This window comes from Trichechus manatus, unplaced genomic scaffold (assembly GCF_000243295.1).
Source record: "Trichechus manatus latirostris isolate Lorelei unplaced genomic scaffold, TriManLat1.0 scaffold00064, whole genome shotgun sequence".
NCBI lineage: Eukaryota > Metazoa > Chordata > Mammalia > Sirenia > Trichechidae > Trichechus > Trichechus manatus.
Genome location: NW_004444000.1, coordinates 1,747,823 through 1,770,810, shown reverse-complemented (window position 1 = coordinate 1,770,810; position 22,988 = coordinate 1,747,823). Strand labels below are relative to the sequence as shown.

Sequence of the window (22,988 nt, the reverse complement as noted above, 5' to 3'; positions counted from 1 at the left end):
GTCCTCATTACTTAGCACTCCTCCTCTTGCTCTCAATGCTTAGGGTGTCAGAGGTCAGGAGAGCAACTGACTGCAGCTGAAGTATGAAAGATTAGCAAGCCGAATTTCTGGTCTCACACAAAAGCCTAGATTGTTCCGGCATGAGAGGATCAGCTCAGTCATTGGGGTTTCCAGCAGCTCCAGAGAAGAGTGATAGGAAGATGACTGAAAGACTGGTCATGGAAAGACTGAATCAGTTCATCCCCAAACAGGGACACCAACACACTGCCCTGCACCCTCACCCCACACCAGTCCACACATATGAGAAGGCAGCGAGCAGGGATGGCAGGAAATCAAATTCTACAGTAAGCTCTAAGCTCATTCTCTCAGATACCTGAGAAAAAAGTACCAAAAGGCAACTCGCTCAAGGTAGAGAAGTGTTGGCTAGGATTCAGTTCAAGGACAATTGTTCGGAAGTCAGTAGGGCTTGCCCACCCTTGAATCCACCCTTTGCTCAGTTGATGGGATGAATTAGCTAGCATGTGCAGTTACACTTGGCCCATAGAAGACACCTATTAAATGGCAGTTTCATCCTTACTGACCAGCCCAGGTCTCATCTCCTACTGAGATGTCCTTCCATCCTTCCTTCCTCAGTCATTCCCCCACCAAATGACACTTATCTTTTCTGCCCTCAAGTCTGGCTACAGTGGCCTGTGTCCTCTGGAAATCCCACAACCATGGCTCGCCCTCATCCCACTCACACTGCACTGTCAGGTAGGCTGAGGCCGAGGGTGAGCGCCCCAGACTGTTGCTGGGGACGCAGGTGTACTTCCCTGCATCCTCTGGCTTCACCCGGAAGATGATCAGGGTCCCATCTATCAGGATCCGTACCCGCAGCTTCAGGTCACTACAAGGCAGACAAGGAGACACGGAGAGACGGCAGATAAGGGGTCTTCCGAGAGCCACCAGACAAGGCCCCAGTGCATGCTCGTCCCCCAAAGGGGAGGCAGGGGCACCAGGTGGGGCAGAGAGAAGTCCTCCTGCCCCCATCTCTCCCCTCAGCACATGGGCGATGCAGACTGGACAACCCCACTGTCTCTACCCAGAGGCCTTGCCTTTCGGCCTAGGGGAAGACCCATGAGGGCCAGAGCAGGATGCTCACTTCTGGAAGTAGACGTTCTCATCCTGCCAGTACCAGGTGTAGGTGAGGTTGCCAGGATATGCCTCTGCCCGGCAGGTGAGCAGAGCATCCTGGGATATGTTGACAGTGATGTTCTCAGGAGGGGAAACTATGAAAGGAGGCCCTAGGGAAAGAGGGAGACAAATAGTTACCTCATCTGAGGAAGGGGAAGGGGATGAGGGTGGAGGAGGAAAAGAACAGCACCAGGGCCTCCTAGGAAGCTCTTCAAGGCCTCAGGATGCCTTGAGTCTGGGGAAGGGGTCCAGGGGACAGCACCATCCAAGAGTTCTAACTAACCCCAGGCAGCTGTCATGGAGACGCTTCTAGCTGGTTTCTGTGCACAGGTTCTTATTCTCCCAAAAGGATCTCAGAAAGCAGGAGATCCTGAAGCATGGCCAGATGTGCCCTGTCTCCTTGAGTTGGCTGCAGATGCCCCCTTCAAGCACACATGGCACCCCACACACACAATCTTCCTGTAAATCCCGGCTCCTCAAACCAGCCATCTAAGTCTACACACTCACACACACACACACACTCTCTTATACCACACAGACATACACACTCACTTACAAACTCTCACACACTCATACACATCACACACACCACACACTCACACACACTGACAAACATACCACACACACATATACTACATACTCACACACACCTCACATACATATACCGCACACTCACACACATATACCACTCACACATTTCACATACATATACCACACTCACACACATACCTGCATACTCACACTCTCACACACACATACTCTACACATATACAACACACACACACTGCACACTCACACACTCACACACACCACATACACACATATACCACTCACACACCTCACAGATACCACACTCACATATATCACATACTCAGTTACACACATTCACACACATCTGCCACACACTTACACACACACTCTCACACATATACCACACTCATACTCGTATACCACAGTCACACACACATGCTACATACTCACACACTCTCACACACTCACACACTCTCACATACTCTCTCATACACACACGCACTCACACACACACTCTTCCTGGCCCGCCCTTCTCTCCAGCAGAGCCTCTGAGCAAAAGACAGGGTGGAGAAAGGCTGCTCTTTAAGCCCACAGAAGAGAATGATGTTGTCTCTGGAGGAGGAAGAGGCTCCAGCTGCTTACCAGCCAGAGGTTAAGGAGCAACTTCGGGGACAGGCAGCAGGGAGGCGAAGTAGAGTGAAGAGAGGGTAAAATTCCAGCAATCCCTGGTGCTGGCTTTCCAGACTGAAGCCTCAGCCAACTGGCTGGCTCTCCCTGCAAGTGGGGGCAGCTTTAATCAAAGCTGCAGAGGGACCTCTGACCCTGCTGCCACCGTCTTGCAACACCAGGAGGCAGGGAGCAGGAAGAGCATGACTCAGCATCTCCCTGCCACCCAGACAGGCCACAGCCCGTCTCCAGCCTCTGTCCCCCCAGCAGGAGCGGGGAGCTGGCTGCGTGAAGCAAATGGAGGAGACCCCTCTACCAGATGCTGTCCAGCCCCTTCTGGGGGTCCTGGGGCCCTAAGCAGGAAGGCTAGCATCTCCCTGGCTGATGCTGAAGACCCCCGCTCTGCCAAATGCCCTGGATGTTACACAAGTGTGGGCTCCGGACTGAGTTCTGATTGTTACTTACTGATGCCATCACTAGTGGACGGACAACCCCAGGGAGGGCTCCTCTCCGGGGAAGGTAGAGGCATGGCAGGGATGCCATTTGGACAGAGGGAGAAACTAGAACCCCACTCACCAGGGTGCCTTCCTGCCACCCCCTGGGTGAGCCCACAGCCACAGCACCCTTTCCCGCAGGCTGCCGGGCAAGCTCCAGTTAGGCACAGGGTGTGCAGGGAGGCCCCGTGCCCAGCTCGTTGTGGGCTGCCTGTCTCTACCCGCTCTGCTGGGCACACTGGGCCCTGGGAGAATCCCCTCCAGAGCCCAGCTGGCTGGCTGGCAGTCCCCTGAAAAAAGAGCTGCAGACATCCCTCTTACCTTGGACCAGCAGATGGGTGGTGTGGACAGCCTCCCCCTGTATGCTGTATGCTCGGCAGGTGTAGGCCCCTCTGTCCTCCCGACTGACTGCCGTCACAGTCAAGCTCCCATCACTCACCTGGAGGCCGAGAAGGATGGAGCTCAACACTCCCACCCCTGGGCCCCAAAGATGCATTACGCAGCCAGAGCAATGCAGTCTAAAGAAGTCTAGGGGGAAATGGCCTCAGGGACAGACACCTGGGTCTGGGGTATGTGAAAGGAATTTCGTCTCCTTGCCCACCTCCCTCCAACAAGAGGACACACAGCCCCTCCAGCCACACCAGTCTGCCTCCTGTCCACGGACAGCTTCCCGCCTGCACCTCTTGCCTGTGCACACAGTGTCGGCACTCACGTGCAGCGAGTCGGCTTGTGGAGGGAAAGGAGGCCAAAGGAGCTGGGAGAGGATGAGACTGCAGCGGCCCTGTCTCAGAATTGCACTTACCTGGTATTTCCCACTAGCACCTAGGAGTGTCCCCTCCTTCAGCCAGGTGACAATGGGCTTGGGGTTCCCAAAAGCCGTGCAGGTCATGGTAATACTGCTACCCTCCTTAGCCTCAATGTACTGGGGGGGTGTTTCTGTAAAGGTGGGAGGAGCTGAAAAGGAGATCAAGAAAGTGAGTGACAGAACTGGCCAAGGTAGCTGCCCACCACCACAGGCACAACAAACCATGAGGACCACAAGTCATTCTGCTGCTGACTTAGGGTCCACCGTGTGCCAGGAACTGCACTTGGTACCTTTCATATGGAATCCCCATAGCATCTCTGCAGGATGAACACCGCAGTCCCTATTTTACAGATGAAGAAAGAAGGCCAACACAGGCAAAATAATCTGCCTACAAATATTATAGAGGTGGGAGAAGATCTGGAATTCCAACTCGGCCTGGCTGGATCCAAATTCTGTATTTTTCCCACTTCACTGTTAATTCACAATAAACTAATGTCCATTGAGTGTCAACTACAAGGAAGATGATGTGCTTAGCACTAGGGATATGACAATGACCAGACAGCTCTCTCGTGGACCTTATAGACTACACTTCCATTTCTCACCCTCCCCAGACTCTTCCGCATCCTCCAGTCTTCCACCTCATGGTTATCCATTACACCTACTGACCTCCACTGTCTAAATCAAGCCCAGCTCAGTCAGGTCTTCACATGTCTAGGCCACCCACAGTCTGAAGGATGCCGAGGCCCAGCGTCCTGGGCGTAACACAGATCACTAGCCAAGGACACACAGAGCCTTACTTTCCCAGATTCTACAGAAAAAAGAACACCTCTTCCTCTTCCCTTTCTGGCTTCCATAGATAAAGGCAGAGTTGACACTGTAAGCTGCTCCCTTCTTAATTCTCCTCCGGTGATGCCAAGTTATTTCCCCTACATTGGTGTTTGATGGCAACTCTCTATCTTATGGATAATCAGCTTTTAAGAGACTCGGTCTCCTTTGCCTGAGCTGCTTGGAGAACTGGTCCAGTCAACCTTACTCCATGGACTATGTTCTGCGGTCTGGAATGGCAAGGAGGGATTCCCATTTCTGAACATCAGCCCGAAGAGTCCTCCAGAATTGCTGAGTGAAGGGAGCTGAGGCCTTAAAGGCATCGACTTGGATCCACAGTCCGAGATAGGCTGGGACAGGCCATGCTGAGCTCCTCTCAAGGTTCGCAAAGCTCAGGACCCAAGTCCAGGTCCTAGCCTGCCACTGCTGTGCAACCTTGGGCAAGTTACTCAACATTTCTGGGTTTCACCTAAACCCTCCACCCTCCAGAACTGAGGTGAGGAATGAATAACATTTATCAACACAGCTTGAACAATGGAGACATAGATGAAATGTGGGTTAGTTTGCCATTAATATCATCAGAATCATCTCCCCAGGAGCCTCTGAGGCAGTAATGAGAAGCTTTGAGAGGGGGCCTCTCCTCTGGAGACCCCAGACAACTAGTCAGAGTGTCTTTATGACTGGCCTTGCCTCCTGCTCCAACCTTGCCTCCTACTCTTTTCCCCTTCATTATGCTCTAACCACACTGGCCTTTTCTGTGTTCCTCAAATATGCCAACAACTTCCAACCTCGGGGCATGTGCCCCTGCTGTTACTTCTACCCAGAACTCTGTGCCCGGGTCCCATCCCCTCACTTCATTCAAGTGTTTGCTAACACCACACCTCTGCCTTACCTGGTCACCCTAAGACTGCACCTCCAGCATTTTCAATCCTCTCACACTGTTGTATTTTCTTTAAAGCACTTATCACTAGCTGAAATCATTTTAGATGGTTATCTGTTAACTGCTTCTTGTCTGCTCCCTTATTAGAATGGAGGGCCCTTGAGACCCGGGACGTTTTCTGGAACGCCATGGTATGCGTAGGTTTGATTGTAGTTACTGGCATGCAGTAGAATACTCAACAAATATTTGTTGAATGAATAAATGAATGAAGGCACATGCACATATACACACCTATAGATCAACAATACCAACACGTAAACTTCTTAAGAGCGAAAGTATGGCACAGCCATGTTCTTCTTTAATCTCAAAGCCCTTAGCTCATTGTGGGCCACAGGAGACACTTGGTGAGTAAATATGAAATGAATTAAGAAGCACACTTGGTCATACAAAAATACGTAACATTCATCTTCGAGAAAATCCGTTATCATCCAATGCCTAAGGATATACTAAAAATAGTGGCAACAATCCTAATCCTGGAAAACAGACCCTGGAGTTTTAGCTTCAGGCATTTCCTACCATCCTCCTAACAGAGCCTGGAAGCCAAGCAGACCCTCTCCAGCGACGCCTGCTCCCAAAGCAAGCTAGCACAGTGACAGTGCTTGTACCTCTGGTGTCAAGCTTAAAAGATAATAAATTAAATTATGTCTTGAAGTGACAAATTAATTACTAATTACATAATTACTTTATCATTTAGGTGTTAATCAGGAAAGTAGTTTGAACAATTTCGAGTTTTCAGAAAATAATGGTTTGACTCTCAGTTATTTACTGAATTAGTTGTTGGTTTGCCAGCTGCATTTCCAGGCTTAATTCTTTTTCACAAGTGCACTATAATTAATAGTGCAGGTTAGAAAAAGGCTGGCCTCCCCTGCAACAAATTCACTGACCTAAAGTCAGGCTTGGGCTTTTTGGGTATTTTGGTAGTGATAAAGAAATAATTGGGCTTGTTTCTACTCAGCTGGTCTTCAGAGAAAACAAAGAAGGAGAATGAGATGATTTGTAATTCTAATTTTTCACTGGCCTTCCATTTTCCAAAGGTGAGCCCTGTCAGAAAAGGCCTGACATTAAACATCTAGTTTGGAAGCAATAGAATGTTGGTGCTTGGACTCTTTCTGTCAGCAATGAAAATAGCCTTGCTGGACTGGGGACTTAGAATGAAGGGAAAGAGGAATAAGGGAGAAAGAGCTCTCTTCCACTTTGTGAAGTGTCTGTTCTGTTCTACCGATTTAGAATCCATGGCAATGGCAAAATACATTCTTTCATAACCCTTAGTTATGAAGTCTGGATAGACAGTGGACATTCTTAGCTTTTCTGCCTGACACTTCCATATGAATACCCTGCTGCACTCCCTGAACCGCCATCTCCCCTCCCTCTGGCCTTCCAGTCCAGGCCTGTTTGTTACCTCTGCCGGAACATCCTTGCCCACTCCCACCCATGGCTAGCTCCTCCTCCCCCTTCAGGTCTCAGAATACAGGCCATTTCCTCAGAGAAGCTCTCCCTCCTTTGTGCTCCCAAAGCCCATATAGTAATTGTCTCTGGGTTTGGCTTTCTTGGAGTCTCCTTAAGAGTCAGGACTGAGTTATACCAACAGCTGTATCCCAGGGCTGTATCCCAGAGCCTGCCACCAAATGTACATTGAAAAATATGTTTTGAATGAATAGTTACTGGTGTACTGAAAAGGACTTTCAAACCACCAAAGTCCTCTGCATCTTCCAACCCAAGGCCAGGTCCTTTTATGTGTTACCTGCATCCCTGCTACTCACTTTCATCCGATTTTGCCTCTTTCACCCTTGAGAAAAGAAGGCCAGTGTCTTGTATGTAATTGATGTGCTAGATACTGCTCAAGATGTTTCCTTACAAAGTATTTCATTTAATCCTACAATAACCCTGAAAACAGGCATTGTTTTTTTGTAACCAAGGAAGCCAAAGCTCAGAGAGGTTACTTAGCTTGCCCAGGATCACACAGCTAAGAGGTGGTGATTACATGAAATAAACCACATTTTTCTAGGGTCTTGGTCTATGCTTATTCCACTGCAAGCATTAGGAATTCCCAAAGAGACAACCCTCACCTGTGCACACTAAAACAGGGAGGCAATAGACTAGACAATTCCAAAAGAAACTCCACCTTCTCATTCCATGAGGCTTAGTGAATGTTTGCTGCTGCACGTCACTGGGACAGAGACCACCAGGCAGTGCAAAGGAAACAGAGGTAGGGCCTCTAGAAGCCTCCAGTCCAGTGAGGAAAGGGCAAGGAGAAAGGAAGCAATGTGGGGACTCTTGGCTAGGTGTTCAGTCAGTACAACTTTCAGCAGCAGACCTACCTTCCTAATGATGTTTTTCTTGTACTAATATTAAGGTAAGTTTTCATTTCCTGAGCAGAAAACAGCTGGCATCAAAACGTGACTCAAAAGCTTGCTGGAGGTGGGGAAAGCCGACCCAAGATCTTACATGTGCCTCCAATCCATCCCTTGGACTGACAGACAGGGAACCAAGTGCATGAATGTGGAGGGCGGTGTCAGGAAGCCTGGACCCACACTGCCCAGGGCCACATCTCTACATTCTCTGTGAGGAGAAGTCGGTGTTCTTGCTAAAGTACTCTGCTCATCCAGGACCCTGGGTAGGTTCTCAGACCCAGAAGGAGAGTGGGTCTGACATAAGTCCTGGCAGGGGTGACCCAACCCACAAGGTAGGGACAGACAGGGCCTTCCTTCACAGGGAATGAATACTAAGAGGCTTCCAAGCCAGTAACAACATCAATTTCTCTTTTCCAAGCACAGCAACTACAGTTCCCAACAGCAAAACCATAAGGACTTTAAGCTTTGGGTGGCACAAACCAAGCCTGGCCCAACAGTACACGCTGTTGATAACCAGAACAGTGTCTAGAACATGGTAGTGGCTGAATATATTCTTGTCACAAGTTGAAGAAGTATAAGGGTCCTGGGGGAAAAAAAAAATGCCTGTCCCCATCCCCTATGAGACTACTTCTCCTTGTTTTTTCTCCACAGTCCCAGCCTCCTCAAGGCTCCCCCAGAGCACCTCTTCTCAAGTGAGGACTCCCAGGGACAAAGGAACCTTCTAGAGAGACCTCAAGGGTCCATCCCTGGTGCTGTCACAGACAGAGAGCCATGCACCACCCCAGGTCGACACTGGGAAATTGGAAGTTACCTCGGGGACTCCAAGAGTGATTCCTTGCCCTGACTCTGAAACTTGGAAAGCATCTACACACAGAAAAACTCATTTAACCTAGGCCATAAATAACTGTAACCATGAAAACTGTTCTCCTTCTAGGACCCCTCCATGTTATGAGACCGTGGATTCCACCTGAGCAAGGAGTGTTTGCCCACCATTGCCTTCCCATCGTCTAATGCTGTGCTCAGCACACAATAGGTTCTCAATAAACATTTTTCAAATGAATACATTCAACAAGGACCCAAATTTTAGCCTAGAAAGAAAGATTACAATGGTGGGACTCCAGGAATTCCACTAGGGAGTTTGAAGCCATTTCCTGCACTAGCAGTGTCTTCTCAGGGCTGGGAAATGATAACAGGGTTACGGGTTTTACCTCTACAAAGCCTGAGCCTTCTTGGTTTCAAGAACCAGGCTTCTACCTTCCCCATAAGGAGCTCTATCACCACCAGGCACAGCAAACAGTGGCGTCACTCCCAGCGGGTGGTTCCTGCTATGCATCCACTGACCACAGAGAGTTTAGGACTAGGAGAGTGGATATCTAGTGGGGCCAAGCCCTGCAGAGATGCCTCTTTTCCACGAGGGTTTGGAGAAGGAATGGGGTGCGGTAGAGAGAGAAGGCTTCCCCAGAGCAGTCTAAAGCAGGACCCCAAGAACAATCTTCCTGAGCTACGCCCTAGAAAGAGGCCCATACGCACCATGGATGGTGAGATGGACCCAGCTGCCATTGTGGAAGGTGTCATACTGCTGGTCCAGCATGAGCACTTTGCACTCGTACCAACCCTGGTCCTCAGAGCGAACCTGCTCCAGCCGCAGAGATGCTTTATCATGAAGACTTGCCCGGCCTGGGGACAGAGTGGAGAAAATCCCCAGATGCCATCAGGCAAGGCAACAGCTCATCATTCCTCCCCCCAGCCAAAGGCAGGGCACCCACCATAACCTTCATACCATGTCTCATGGCAGAGCCCCCAAAGAACAGCTGGCACCAACCTCCAGCAACAGGTGGCAATGGAAAAGGCATAAAGAATGGCCACTAGCCACTCTCCTTCCCCAGATCTCCAGCCCCAGCTGTCCTCGTCCCAGCCTACAATTGCAGCTCAATGAGTTGGCACTGAGAAAAGCCTTGGTTCCTAAGAATACTCCCGTTCTTTCGGAGATCTTTTGAGATAAAGGAAAGGCATGGTGGATACAGAGCTGAGAAGGGACAGGAGAGAGAAGGTGTGGACAGAAGTGGATAAAGTAGAGAAGCCTCAGGCAGGACCCAGAGCATCTCCATTCAAGTTAAACAACATCCCTGTCCCAGCTTGTCCCCACAATCCCAGCACCCAGCAGCCCATCTCTGTCTGGCTTCCTTGCAGTAGGAGCAGAGGGAAGTAGGCTAGGGACCAGGATGGTAGGATCCCTTTCCAGCCCTGCTGCCATTGTTAGAGAGACTGCATATTTTGCCATAGCCCAGTGACTCCAGGGGTGGAGAGCAGTAGGGTCTGCAAACCTCAAAAATGAGGACAGGATTGGCTGGACAAACAAGGACACCCAAGGTTCTCTTCTGTAGCTCCAACGCCTCCCCATCCCCATCTTAGCTACCTGGCATCTTTGTCTCACTTATGGCAATGAGATGAGAAAGTTTCAGCAAAAGCCAAGCAGAGTGGGGAGAAGCCTCCCCTCTCCTCCATACCAATGAGACACAGCAGTCTGCAGGGGCCTCACCCACCTCACACACCATCCCAGCCCACCCTCACCCCAAGCCAGTATCATGACCTTGCCAGCATTCCTCCTTGTCTTGACACTGGCAATCTTCCTCAAAACCAGACAAAACCAATCAGAGTCAACTGTGGCATAAAGAGAGTGAGAGACATTGGCAGAGGAGAGAAAGAGAGGCAGAAATGGAAGCATTCTGGGAGAAATGCAATGCAGAGTTCAGAAGCTAAAACTAAAGATAAAAGCAGTGTATCTGCCCTGTTCCTCCCTTCCTTTAAACCCCAACACACAGACACACACTCTCTCTCTCTCTTGCACAACCCACAGCCCTCTTCCCTGGCAGGTCGGCAGGCAGGTCGGCAGGCAGGTGGCTGGCAGTGAGTTACAGACAGTGAGACCACTGCTGGCAGGAGTAACTGCAAAGCAAGATATAAACGGGGCCAGGAGGAGGGGAAGATGGAGTGGCCAAGGAAGCAAAGAGTGCAGGAGCCTGCCAGTGCCACGGACGGGGATGAGGGTGGGCGGCTAGGGGTGGGAGATGGAGACACATACTTACACTTAAGGATGGAACAAGTCCCCCAACTTTGGAGCCAAGAGGGAGGGAGTAGGTGAAGCCAGACAGAACAGATTCTGCAGCTGCTGCTGCAGCCACGCCTGGCAAAGGGCAGCACTGCTCTGACTCAGCTCCTTCCCACAGAAGCTGCTCTCCTGCCCCACTGCCTCACTCGGGCAGGCAGGGCCCTCTCCCTCCTCCTCTCCCTCTGCCCCTCTCCACACCCCTAGGCTGTGCTGTTTGAAAGGGCTTTATGTCTACATGGCCGCCTAGGCCCTCTTCTCCCCACCACTTAATTAAAACCTACCAGAGCCAAAAGACTGTGAAAACCCAGAGATAACAGATCAGTCAGGAAGGGATAAGAAGCAACAGAGATAAAGGCGAAGAGCCGTCAGAGTGTGGACCGAAGGAGAGGCCAGGGCACTTGCCAAACCAAAGAAAGGGAAACAAAGTCCAGGCCCAAATCTTACCTGCATACTCAGGGTCCACGTGCGGGGGATAGTAGCCAAACTTGATGAAGATGGGAATGGGGACCCCGAACTTAAACCACTCCACGACATAGGGCGGAGGCTGCCCGGTCACCGGGTGGATCACATCGCATCTCAGGACCACGCTCTCGCCGGCGCGCGCAGTCACAAACTCTGGCTCCTCGCGCAGTCCGTGGGCACCTGACCCGGGACACAGAAGTCAGGACATAGGAAAGGAGGTAACAGAGAGACCCTGCCTCCAGCAGCCCCGGAGACAGACCCTGCCCGTTCCATAGGGACCCCTCCTGCCCCTCCTCCGCACAGCTCCTCCCACTCACCTCACCACAGCGCCCCTTTCCGAGGCGGGCCGTCCACTACCACCTTCACTGCGCTCCCCAGAGGATGCCAAGGGCACACTCTACACGCCATCCCCCCACAACCCCGACCTCTGCCCTCACAAACCTTAGGACGGACGGGAGGAAGCAGCAGAGGGCAGGAAAACAGTTCTATTAGATCGTACAAGCCAGACTTCCCCCCACCCCATCCCAAAGCTCAGCAGTCATAATCTTGGCCTCACCCTTTGACACTCCCCCGCCCCGGGAATTATAAGGAATTTGTGGAGACTGTGAAGGGAGGGGTGTCTCAGCCTCTCCGCGGAGACCCTGGGCCTGCTAAGAACACTCCTCACCACAGCTTGAAGAGGGACGAGAGAGCCAGCCCTCCTCGCCTGCCCCACCCCGGTGCAGCCTGATGTTAGCAGCACAAGACAGGAGGACTCCACAGGAACGCTGGATCCCTAACAAGCTAAGCAGAGGCTGCCCGCAGCAACCCCATCCATCAGGAAAACCTTCAGGCTTGGCGTCTCAGTGCCGAACTCCTGACGGCCAGAAAGGAGACAGGGCTGTGTGGGAGGGGCTTGGCCTCCCATTTCCAGGCCCGGAAGCCATTAGACACCACCCTAGGAGAGCAGAGCGCTGGGACAGACTAGGAGGGCCCTGGGGCTGCCAACCTCCTGCAAGGGAGGGAAACCCCGATAGACAGGACAAATATACAAACAGCAGGATGGGAAGTACGCCCCGGCTAGCAGAGAAGGGTCACAGGAAGGAAGCGAGTGAGGACAGAACCGTTACCACCTCCACCAACAAGCTGGAGGAGGCAGCAAGGGAGGTTAGTTGCTCACAGGTCCGACCCGGAGGACCAACATGGGGGATGCAGCCCCCACTTCCTCCTGACACTCCCCCCTCCAGGCAGGCTCCGTGCCAAGAAGGGCCAGGAGGCTCACAAGGTCACCTTGTCCAGATCACTTCCCATTCAGAGCCAGGCTGGGTAAACGCTTTCCCCTCCTGCCTTCCCTCGCACTGCCCAAAGCCGGCCCACCAGCGCTCCCCAAGCCACCCTGCCATCCGCTCAGGGCAGCACCTGGGACAGCAGCCGAGCACTAAAGCAGCACAACTTGAGGGCAACCTTTAGTGCCCGGAACTGGCTGGTCCCTCCACCACAGGGAGGACGCGGAGGAGAGCAGCTCTGGTCTCTGGGTTCGCTCAGGGTAGCTCTGGGTCTGCCTCTTCATGTGTCTTCGTGTGTCCCTCCCTGCTTCCTTCTCTCTCTGTCTGTCCTTCTTGTCTTTATGTCTCTGGCTACCTCTGTCTCTCTGTGTCTCTCACTCCCACCCGCCCTCTTGCTCTTTCTGTGTCACTCTGTCTCTGTCTCTCTCACACACTCCTTTGTATCTCTGTGTCTCTCCAGCTCTCTTCATGTCTCTCCATCAGTGTCTCTCTCTCTAGCTCCCACTCCACGTGGGTGATTCTGCCTACTTGCCTGTCTCTCCCTGTCCTATGTTTCTACCAGTTTGTGTGTGTGCGTGTGCGTGTGTGTGCGTGTGCATGTGTGTGCACGCACGTTTGTGTGCGTGCGTGCGTGCGTGTACGTGCGTGCGTGTACGTGCGTGCGTGTACGTGCGTGCGTGTACGTGTGTGCGTGTGTGTAGGGGGTGTATCTGGATTTTGATTTGCCTATGCGTGGGAGAGGCCTTTGTCTGCTCTCCTATGCGGACCCGTGTCTCTGCATGTGTCTCTATGTTTGTGTTGGGTCTGTGTATGTGGTCTGTGGGTCTCTGTGTGTCTCTGGTTCCAGAGCTCCCTTCCCCTTTCCCTTTCCCTCTCCCTCTCCTTCCCAGCAAGTTGAAAGGAGGAAGAGGAAGCAGAGGAGAAGCCAAGCCCTTCAAGAAGCTGATTGGCTACTGGTGACATCACTGTTTTCTAGAGAAAGAGCTAAGATTACAGAGTATTTTTGGAGCCGAGCAGAGTGTGGCACTCACCTGCCCAAGGTCCCAGCAGGTTTCCCACCCCCTACCTCACTTTGCTTTAGGTTAAGTTTGAATTCTAGTCCCTCAGGGAAAAGAAGGAGAGGGCCCAGCTGCAGCAGACCCTCCCCCACAGCCCCAAGGGCACCCAGACAGGGATAGGGCCTGCCTCCAGCCTCCGGGAGCATGCACAAAGGCAGATAATTCTGGACCCAGGAGGGACAGGAAAGCAGCAGGCAAAGAGGGTGGCTGAGAGCTCTGTGTGTGTGTGTGTGTGTGTGTGTGTGTGTGTGTGTTTGTGTATGTGTGTAGCTAGCGTTCAGCAAAGGAGGTGTGAGTGTGTGTGCACCTGTGAGGGTCTGCCGCTTGCACAGACTTGGGAAGAAATAAAAAGAGAAAGCAGTAGCTACTCCCTGAGGAAAGTGGGAGCTATTCCAAGGTGCAGGTTACCTGGGGTTGGGGAGAGGCAGTACAGACAAGGCGGCTCCTCCACAAGGCTTCTCCCTAGGTCCTAGGGTTAAGAGGCCCTGGGAAAGAGGCTGGCACTGTGGGCTGGGGGCTGCCCACCATTAAACAGCAAAGTGCTGACCTGAACAGCTCAGGCTGCTGGAGTGGAGGGCGCTTGGAGGCAATGTAGGAGGCAGGCTGGCGAGAGGCAGGTTGGTGAGAAGTGGGGCCGGCTCTGACACTGGGCTCCCACAGCCCAGCTGCTCATTTGCACCTAGCTCTGCCTCATTCTCACTGCATGGGCAATGAGGCAGCATCTCTCACACCTCCTCAGCTCTGGCCTTGGCTCCAGGGTTTCCAGCCTACTGCCTCTAGCTGTGTTCTCAACCCCTCACCAGGGCCTCAGGCCCAAAGTCGAAGGCCCCACGCTGGCATCTCTTCTCAAGAGCCAAAAAGCCCTTTCAACCCAGAAGAGCAGCTCAAAGAGGCCCAGTGAGATAAGCATGCCAGAGATGACAAGCAAGACAAAAGGAGATAAAACCAAACCCATTGCCATTGCTGTGGAGTAGATTCTGACTCACAGTGACCCTATATATAGGGCAGAATAAAACTGTCCCATAGGGTTTCCAAGGAGCGGCTGGTGGCTTCGAACTGCCTACCTTTTGGTTAGCAGCTGAGCTCTTAACCACTGTGCCACCAGGGCTCTGCAAAAGGAGACAGAGCTCCCTAAAAAAAAGGACAGAAGAGTGGGAGCCCACATCACAGCCTCCACACTCCTTATTTCCTGAACCCTAAAATATTTATTGGTTTTTCTCCATCTCCTGACTACACACACACAAACATACACACAAATAGCACATTCTCTCACTCTATCACCCACAAACACTTCTCCCTAAGCCTGATCCCTTCTGTGCCAAAGTATGTCTAATACAACACTTTCTTGAAAAAAAAAAACACTCAATGCAAACAAAGCCACGTCCCTCCGCAAGTAAGCTAGGCAAAGTAAACAGGCTGCAGTAAAGAGGGAAGTGGGGCTTGATGGAGAAGAGATAGGCAGACTCAAACATAGGAGGAAGCCAAACCCAAATGGAGGTGTTAAGGAGGTTCAAGAAGCAAGTCAGAAGGCAGGCGAGAGATGTAGACATAGACACAGTCCAGATTGGACCCATGCAGACCCCACCTAGGGGGAGAGAGAGAGAGGGTGGTCAGGAGCAGGAACAACACTACAAGGGGACGCGCAGGGAGACAGGGAGCATGAAGCGCTGGGACACAGAGCTACAGATCTTCAAGGTGCCCAAGAACCAGAGGGCAGACAGAGCCAGGCTGACTGGGAGCAGGCGGGCTTCTCCCCAGCGGGGCTGGCTGGAGCGACTACCCTCGATTCTGAAGGGGGCAGGAAGGAAAGGGTCAGTGAGGGTAGGAGGGGGGAGAAGGATGGACAGTGATCTGAGGTGGGGAGGGGCTGGGAGCAAGGAAGAGCCCACTGAGCCTTCCTTCTGTCACAGAAGCCTGCAGCAGCCCAGGAGGGGCCTGCTGCAAAACCCCCCAGGCTGCTTCCTCCGAGGGGCAACCTGGCATTTGCAGGGGTGGGACGGTGGAAGAAGGCTGTAAGGGGGAAGGGTTTCTCACATCCTCTCTAGAGAAGTCAGGAAGCAGCAGCACCTGAGTCTGGCCAGCCTGCACTCAGGGACTACCCAGCCTTCTCTGGAGTGGTTCACATGATGGGAGGAGAGCATAGGAGGCAGAGGGGGCCTCTGCAGTCTGGCTGACCTTTTGAGGAGCCCACAGAGTACAAACCTCCTCCTCTCAGGCCAGGTGGCCCCCAGTGGGAAGTGAGTCCAGGCTGCCATTGCACCCCTGGGGGCACAGAACCAAAAGACACCAGGGGCTGGCAGCTCTCCCACCAGGGCTAGGGAGGGGAGGGTACTGAGAACAAGAAACAATGAACACCAGGAGAGGGTGAAGGAATCAGGGCAGAGAAAGCTGCAACTGTCAGGTAAAACTACATATTGTAAATGCCTGCTGAATACCAGTTTCTGTGCTAGATACGCAACAGAAATTTTCACTTCATTCCACAGTTGTCATCTGCTAGAAGTACTATTATAAAGGAACAAACTAGGAGGCTAAATGGCTCACCTAAAGTTTCTCAGATAACAGGTGGTGGGGTTTTCTTGTTGCTCTTACTCTATTAAACTACCATGCCCAACCACAGGCACAGGGAACAAAGGCCACACCTCCAGGGCTCCCCAAAAATAGCCCCACTCTCTCCTTTCTTGCAGTATTGACTTAGTGGCTAGCCTCTCCCCAGCCCATACTCCAGCAGGCAGCAGAGAGGACCAGAAAGGACTACAGAGCAGGCCCATCTCAGAGGGCAGCTGCTGACTGGCCCTGGGGTGCACTTCATTCTGGGCAGCACTTGTGCCTGAGACCCTGGCCTCTGCTGGCTCTGGTGGCTGGTGGTGGGTACCCTCATGAATAACAGTCTCACTGGAGCCTCTTCCCCTCCTTCTCTGGGCACCAGATTCCAAACCTCAGGCCTGTTGTCTAATAATACCCACGAAAGCCACCGCCACCTCCATCTGCCAGCCTAAAAATAATCCCTACTGAGTCCAAAACAGGCACAGCCCCCAATGGTCCCCAATCCTTCCTCCCAGACAGTCAGGAAGCTCCAGGAGATTCCAAGAGCCGGCACACTCAGCAAGGCCCTATAACACCCTGAAGGAAAGGCCTGTGCCCAAAACAACCATGATGCCTAGGCCCTTGTTCTTCTCAGACGGCAAGTGGGGTAGAGGGCCTCCAGGACCCTCACATCCACCCCAGAGAGTTCCTCAGAAGAGAGGTCCTTCCCCTCATGGCCTCCCCACTGGTGCCCTCACAGCCTCTCCTCCATCCAATTTCTCAGGTGGGGGTCAGAGGTCAGGTAAGCTCCAGACTGACCCTAGCCAGGAAATCCCCCAGTCATGTGCACAGCAAGACACTGGGGTGAGAGGGCCTCCTTCATCTTGTGGGGGGGCCTCTCCTCCCTAACCCCTCTCAACGGGGCTCCCCCAAGCAGCCCATGAGGGCCTGATGCTATCAGCAACCTTAATTTGCTCTTAACTAGATTGTATTTCCAAGAGCCCTTTCCCCAGGAGCCGCTGGCAGGAAGGAAGTCAGTAATTCAGTCTCAGCTCAGCTCCCATAATGGCTCCTAGGCAGAAAGGCAAAGCTACACACACCACACACACACCCCTCCCACACACACTGCTGAGGGACCCAGGCAGGCCTGCTCCTAGGTCATGCTCCTTGGGTGAGGCTAAGGAAGTGGGCAATCAACGTCCCATACTTACTCAGGGATGAAGCACCACCAGTCCCTGCTTTGAAGCCAGAAAATGAGGACAGAACTCATCTCTACAATTTGTGAGGACGACCTTGTGTGCCAGCTGTGTGCCCCCTTGTCTAGGTGGGTGCATGTGACCAGGAGGTGGGGGGGAAGACAAAGGACTGGCAGGGAGGGGATATTCCCATCCACTCTCTTCTCAGAAGGGCAGCTGGACTGGCCAGACCTCCCTCCTATGTCTGGCCCACATGGAATTATTCTTCAAAACCTTAGGAAGGGAAGGCACAGTTTCTGCCCAGCACTGTCCTGCTTATTCACTCAGGAGAGAACAGAAAGCAGGAAGACTCCTAAGAAAAATAGGTCAATGCCTCTGGCAGACTGGGCTTGCACCTTGGGCAGCACCCTGAGGAGACAAGGCTACAAACTGCCTCTCCAGCCTTGGCATCCTTCCCCTCCCCCAGGGATCCACCCCTTCTCAGGGCTGGAGAATGCCCAGGTAATGGGCAGCCGCTGCCAAACCCACTCTGCTGCCCCCAACCCTGCCACAAGGCAGACCTGTTTTCAGTCTCCCCTGAGCTGTGCCTCATTTGCCCCACTCAAGCTTCCCTCTCCCAAAGCCCTGCATCTTGGAGATTTGGAGACTCCTGCGTTGTCTAGACTCAGGTGCACTGAAAGAGGACATGCAAACAAGGAGCCAGATCTTTCAGAGGGTGGCTCCCCGTGCTGGGCCTGCAGACCCCTCTGCCCTGGAGGCTCAACTAACTCCCTCCCCATCCTGCCACACTTCACACACGTGTGTGAATGCACGCGCGCGCACGCACACACACACACACACACACACACACACACTTCTCCAGAGAGCTGGGGGCTGTCACTAATTACAGCTCTTTCACAATCGAGATTCATTCTCAAACATGCTGCTCAACCCACCGCAGGAAGCAGACAGAAGGGTGCCACTCTCCTTGGACCCTCTGCCACAGCCTGAAAAGCCTAAGGATGTTTGGGGGAGGGGGGAGAAGTTCTGGAGAACTTCCCCACCCCACCCCACTCCATGAGCAAACAGGAAGGCTGTGGGGTGGGAGCAGGCACTTAGTAGGGCCTGAGAAGGAGAGGCCCAAGAAGAAGACACAGCAGGAGTCCAGGCTTTGTAAGCTGGTGCCCTGACTGAGAGGGCAGGCTGGGAGCACAGAGGAAAAGCAGGCAGCAGGAGACACTGAATACGAGGGGACCAGAGGACCAGCAGGGAGAGAGGGCAGACCGGTGCCAGGTTTGAGCATTTCCCAGCTGGGTAGCCTCTGCTTCTTGGGTAACCAGATCCCAGCTAGGTCTCAGACCATGAACATGACACCACCTGGGACTGGGACCTGACAGCGCCCCGACTAGCATATGCAGGGCCACAAGTCAGCAGCTGAAAGTGGATTTCTTCCCCTGCCTTCGGCCAGCCCCTTCTGATGCATCCTCGCCAATTCTTCCTCCCCAGTTCTTCCAGGGCTCAAGCTGCAGACGCATCCCTGCCCCCAGCGGGCATGGCTGTGGATACACACACACACACCCTGGCCACATCTTCTCACTTACAGGCTGCCCATGGGGCCCTGACAGCAGCCTCCAAGTCTAAACCTCCTCCCTCTGATCTCCACGGCCACATGGAAGGAGGGAGGTCAAGGCCAGGCACAGAGTAGGGGGCAATGATCCAACTACTACCAGGCTCTCAGTCAGAACCCCACTTTATTTGGGGACAGTATACTGAGAATCGGTGGTTGGCAGGAGGAGGCAGCATTTGGAATAAAGGCCAAACATTCCCTCCACTAGCCAAGGCAGGCATGGCCTGAGTCCTCACAGAGAGGGGAACTTCCCCAAGTGTGCTAGGCACACATCTGGGATGATGACACTCCAAACAACATCTCCCAGGCTGTCCCACTTCTCTCTGTTCCTGTCTCCTTCACATCCTCCCCAACCTCACCACTCAGCCTTAATCACCTTCCAGATACACATAATTAAAGTGAAAAGGAGAAGGGTACCCCCACCTTTGTCTTCCACCCACAGGTCACCCAAGCAAATTCTGAGTTTCCTTTGATAGAGTCCCAACCCAACAACCTCCCCTCAAGGGCCCATTCCCTTCCACCCCTCCACTTCCAGCCAAGCTCCCCTTCTCAGTACCTTAGCACTAGCCTCAGGGATCCCCCAGGAAGTCAGCTCTGCCAGTCAGAGGAAGGCTGACCCTCTCCCACAGACCCTCACCAGCACAGGATCACTGCTGTATTTCTAACAGGAGTAGGAGCTGGCCACACAGGCCCCTCCTCCCTCCTCAGAAGGCTGTACCATGAGCTTGCCCTGTGCTCCACGCATCCTCCCCAGCTTTGCAGATCTTTCCGAGGATTCCCAAGCAGCCCTGAGGCCGGCTCTCCGCCCCACAGACAAGGTTTCTCCTGACATACAACATACGTAGCCTTCTGGACTTCCCCCCAGGATATCCCCAGCTCTCGACACCCTGAATGGCCAAGGGAAAGAAATCCAGAACGGCATCTGGATTCCCAGAGATATTGAAATAACAACAACAATGTTTAGTGAGCACTTACTATATAACAAGTAGCTACTCATTTTTTATAGCACTAATGATCACACACCACACAAACCCTAAGATCAGGCAAGTGACATTTAGAGAGTCTGAGCAATTTGTCCAAGGTCACAGGGTCAGCAAGTGGCAGGATTTGAATCCAGGTAATTTGACTCTAGACCTCAGTCCTTAACCACCACATAGAGCCACTTTAAGCTAAAAAAGACCAATAAAGTCAGCTCCCCGTTGCCAGGCAGGGATGTATGTCAAGCATCCCAGCAAGAAGGATCTCTCTGCACCCTCAAAGAAGGCATAACGTTCACCCCAACAACCTTCAATGTTGTGAAGTCCTTCTTTCTGTCTTACCATTCTGTGTGTTGCTGAAATATAAACCCATTTTTCTTTATTCTATACTTAAACTTGCAAAAAGCCCATTCCCTCACCCTGACTTCTCAGGTTTGGAGGCTATTTCAGAGTCTTCCTTCAGTGCCTCTTTCCTATTCAAGATCCCAGCACATCCTTTCGGCTTTCAGCAACAGTCCCACAGCAGGAACATACCAAAAACTGCAGAGGTGGAGGACGACTGGAAGGAAAGGGGGAGGGGGGCGCAGTGGCGTAGCTGATGCTAGAGAGACAGATTCCCAAGCACAAACGCTATCCACCTCACACCTGTTCCATGAGGTTTTGCAGTCACCCCGGCCTCGGCTTTCTCTCCTGAGAAATGGGGAGTTTTAAAACAATCCAGAGCAACATGCCACTTAACAAAATCACCCTTGCCTTCGCCCTTCCCTGGGTCTGTGTTCAGATCCCCACAGAGCAGAGGGGAGATATTCCACTCCAAGAAACTTTCTCAAAGCAGTCCCCCCACCACCCCACATACACCCAGACAAGGTGACCCTGTAAAGGCGCCTCCTGCCGACCACTCTGCCCTCACGCCGTGGTGAGTGGATTCTGTCGTTGGAGGGTCCTCCTTCCTGGCTCCCACTCACGCATCGTGGCTTTGTGAACTTGCCCACACCCAGGTCGTGTCTGCGCGCCGAGACCGAGAACTCAACAGTCGCGGCACCCTCAGGCTCCGCTCCAACTTCATACAAGGGCCGAGAGCCAGGGTGCCACCCAGAGGCTTGTAGGTCGCTTTGCCCATCTCCAAAGCAATGCCTGCTCCCTCACGCACGCATCGCCCAATTCCCAGGCATCTTTTCTTTGCATCTTCCCCAGCTCAGAAGGCGAAAGCGGAAAAAGAAGAGTCCCACCTCCGCAATGCGCTCCAGCAGAGGGAATCCCCCCCACCCCACCCCCCGCCTCGCCCGCAGCCAGCCGGGGAAGGGACTCGGGGTCCGCCCGAATGCTCTTCCTTCCCGGGGAACTTCAGTCTGGCTGGGGCCCAGATGTGGTTAAAATAGGCAAGGCACCTCCCCAGGCAAGCCAAAAACGGACGCTCGGCAGTCCGGCTGGGGGACCTCGGGCTTAGCTGGCTCTCCTCCTCTCTTGGGGCTCCGTGTGCTCCCCTTGCCAAGGCAAAGAGGCGATCGGACCTCCAGCTGCAGTGGGGTCCTGGCAGGAGGGGCGAGGTGCAGAGCTCCGCCGCCAGCAGGCTGTGTACCGCTTACCGCTTTGTACCCCGATGCGTCTGAGAAGAGTTTAAGCGCACCGGCCGCGCGGCCGAGAGCAGGGGCTCCTCCCGAGAGCGGCCGCGGGGCGCAGGGCTCAAGAGCAGGCTGCCTGCCCAAATCACTGCGAACTGACCGGAAGCCCTGGCAGAGGCCGCGAGCCCACTTCCCAGAGCCCCGGGACGTTCTCACGCAAGGGGCAATGGCTCCGCACGCGGACCAAAAGCTCGAAAGGCCGACGGTGGAGAACCAGAACTGGACGCTGCAGGGCACCCCTCTCCGTATGCCCTAGCAACCCCAGGGCGGCGGGGCATGCGCCCCGCCCGCCTCCGCCGGCCTGCAGCCCCTGTCCCCGACAGCGCCCGGGGCGCGCCTCGCTGGCACGGAGCCTCCCCGCGCGCAAAGTAGCTGCAGCGGGCAGGGAGCTGCGCTCCGCTGGGGGATCCGGGCCGGAGGCGCAGAGGACAAGGGCCGAGCGGCCGGGCGCGGGCAGGGGAGAGCGCTGCACTTCAACTCACCTTGAGCGGCCAGACCTCTGGTGCTGATCACACTTGCTATCAAAGTGGCCACATACCAAATCATAGTACTACCGCCCGCCAGCCCCGAGCGTCATCCTATCTCAGGAGCGCTCCTGCTCCCGCCGACAGCTCATGCCCGGAGCCAGCGCGTGTTAGGAAGCCTGGACGCCAGCCTCACGTCCTGCGCCTATCCTCCTGCAGCCTAGGCGCCGTGCTCCCCATGCCCTCAGCGTGCGCAGCCTCTCCCGGCCCGGCGGCGGTAGCACCTGCACTACGAGCGCGGGTAGAGCAAGCGAGCCGGGGTGAAGCCTAGCTGGGCCGGGATCTCCGGGACCGCCTCCGCCTCCCGGCTATTGGCTACTGCCCACAAGTACTGGAGCGGATTGGCTTCGACATCTGCCGGTCGCGCTGCGCAGGCGACAAGACCGGTTTCAAGGTGCGTTGACGTGTGGCGAGGACAGAGCCGCAGAATCATGCGCATTGCCTGAGAGAAGGCGTTTTAGCGTTTCTGCTCTGTTCTTCTGTTCTCTGCTCACACTGCATGACAACTTTCTGGCGAAGGAACTGGTAGCTTCTCGGTGGTGCTCCCGAAACCCTGGGAGTCTCAATTACCCCTGACAGGTCTGAGAGGACCGAGCCCCCGCCCACCCAAGGAAACTCAACATCCGGTTTCCATCCAGCAAAGAGCAGTTCCCAGGAGGAGGGTGCGGATTCAGTGAGGGAAGCCCAGGAATGGGCAACCTGGGAAAGCTGGGGAACGTCCATTGCTAGAGGTCTTCTCAAAGAGGTCACGCGCTTCCTCCCCCAGCCCCATCCCTTCCAACCGCAGACACTCATCCCTCAGAACAACACCCCTACCCAGAACATGATGTCAAGGTGGCTCCATCCAGCCTGAAAGCAGGG

At 53.7% G+C, this 22,988-nt stretch overlaps 1 protein-coding gene across 1 annotated transcript in view; it reads right to left on the bottom strand.

Moving 5' to 3' along the window:
• IGSF9B (immunoglobulin superfamily member 9B) overlaps window positions 1-22,149 on the bottom strand; it is a 50,134-nt gene extending 27,985 nt beyond the window's left edge. The window contains exons 1-7 of the mRNA XM_004379311.3: window positions 22,086-22,149; window positions 11,339-11,536; window positions 9,316-9,462; window positions 3,667-3,818; window positions 3,186-3,303; window positions 1,142-1,283; window positions 741-886 (exon numbers count right to left, since the gene is read on the bottom strand). Coding sequence (XP_004379368.2) covers window positions 741-886; window positions 1,142-1,283; window positions 3,186-3,303; window positions 3,667-3,818; window positions 9,316-9,462; window positions 11,339-11,536; window positions 22,086-22,149 — 967 coding nt within the window. The remainder of the gene's footprint in view (window positions 1-740; window positions 887-1,141; window positions 1,284-3,185; window positions 3,304-3,666; window positions 3,819-9,315; window positions 9,463-11,338; window positions 11,537-22,085) is intronic.
• Window positions 22,150-22,988: the final 839 nt, after the last annotated feature.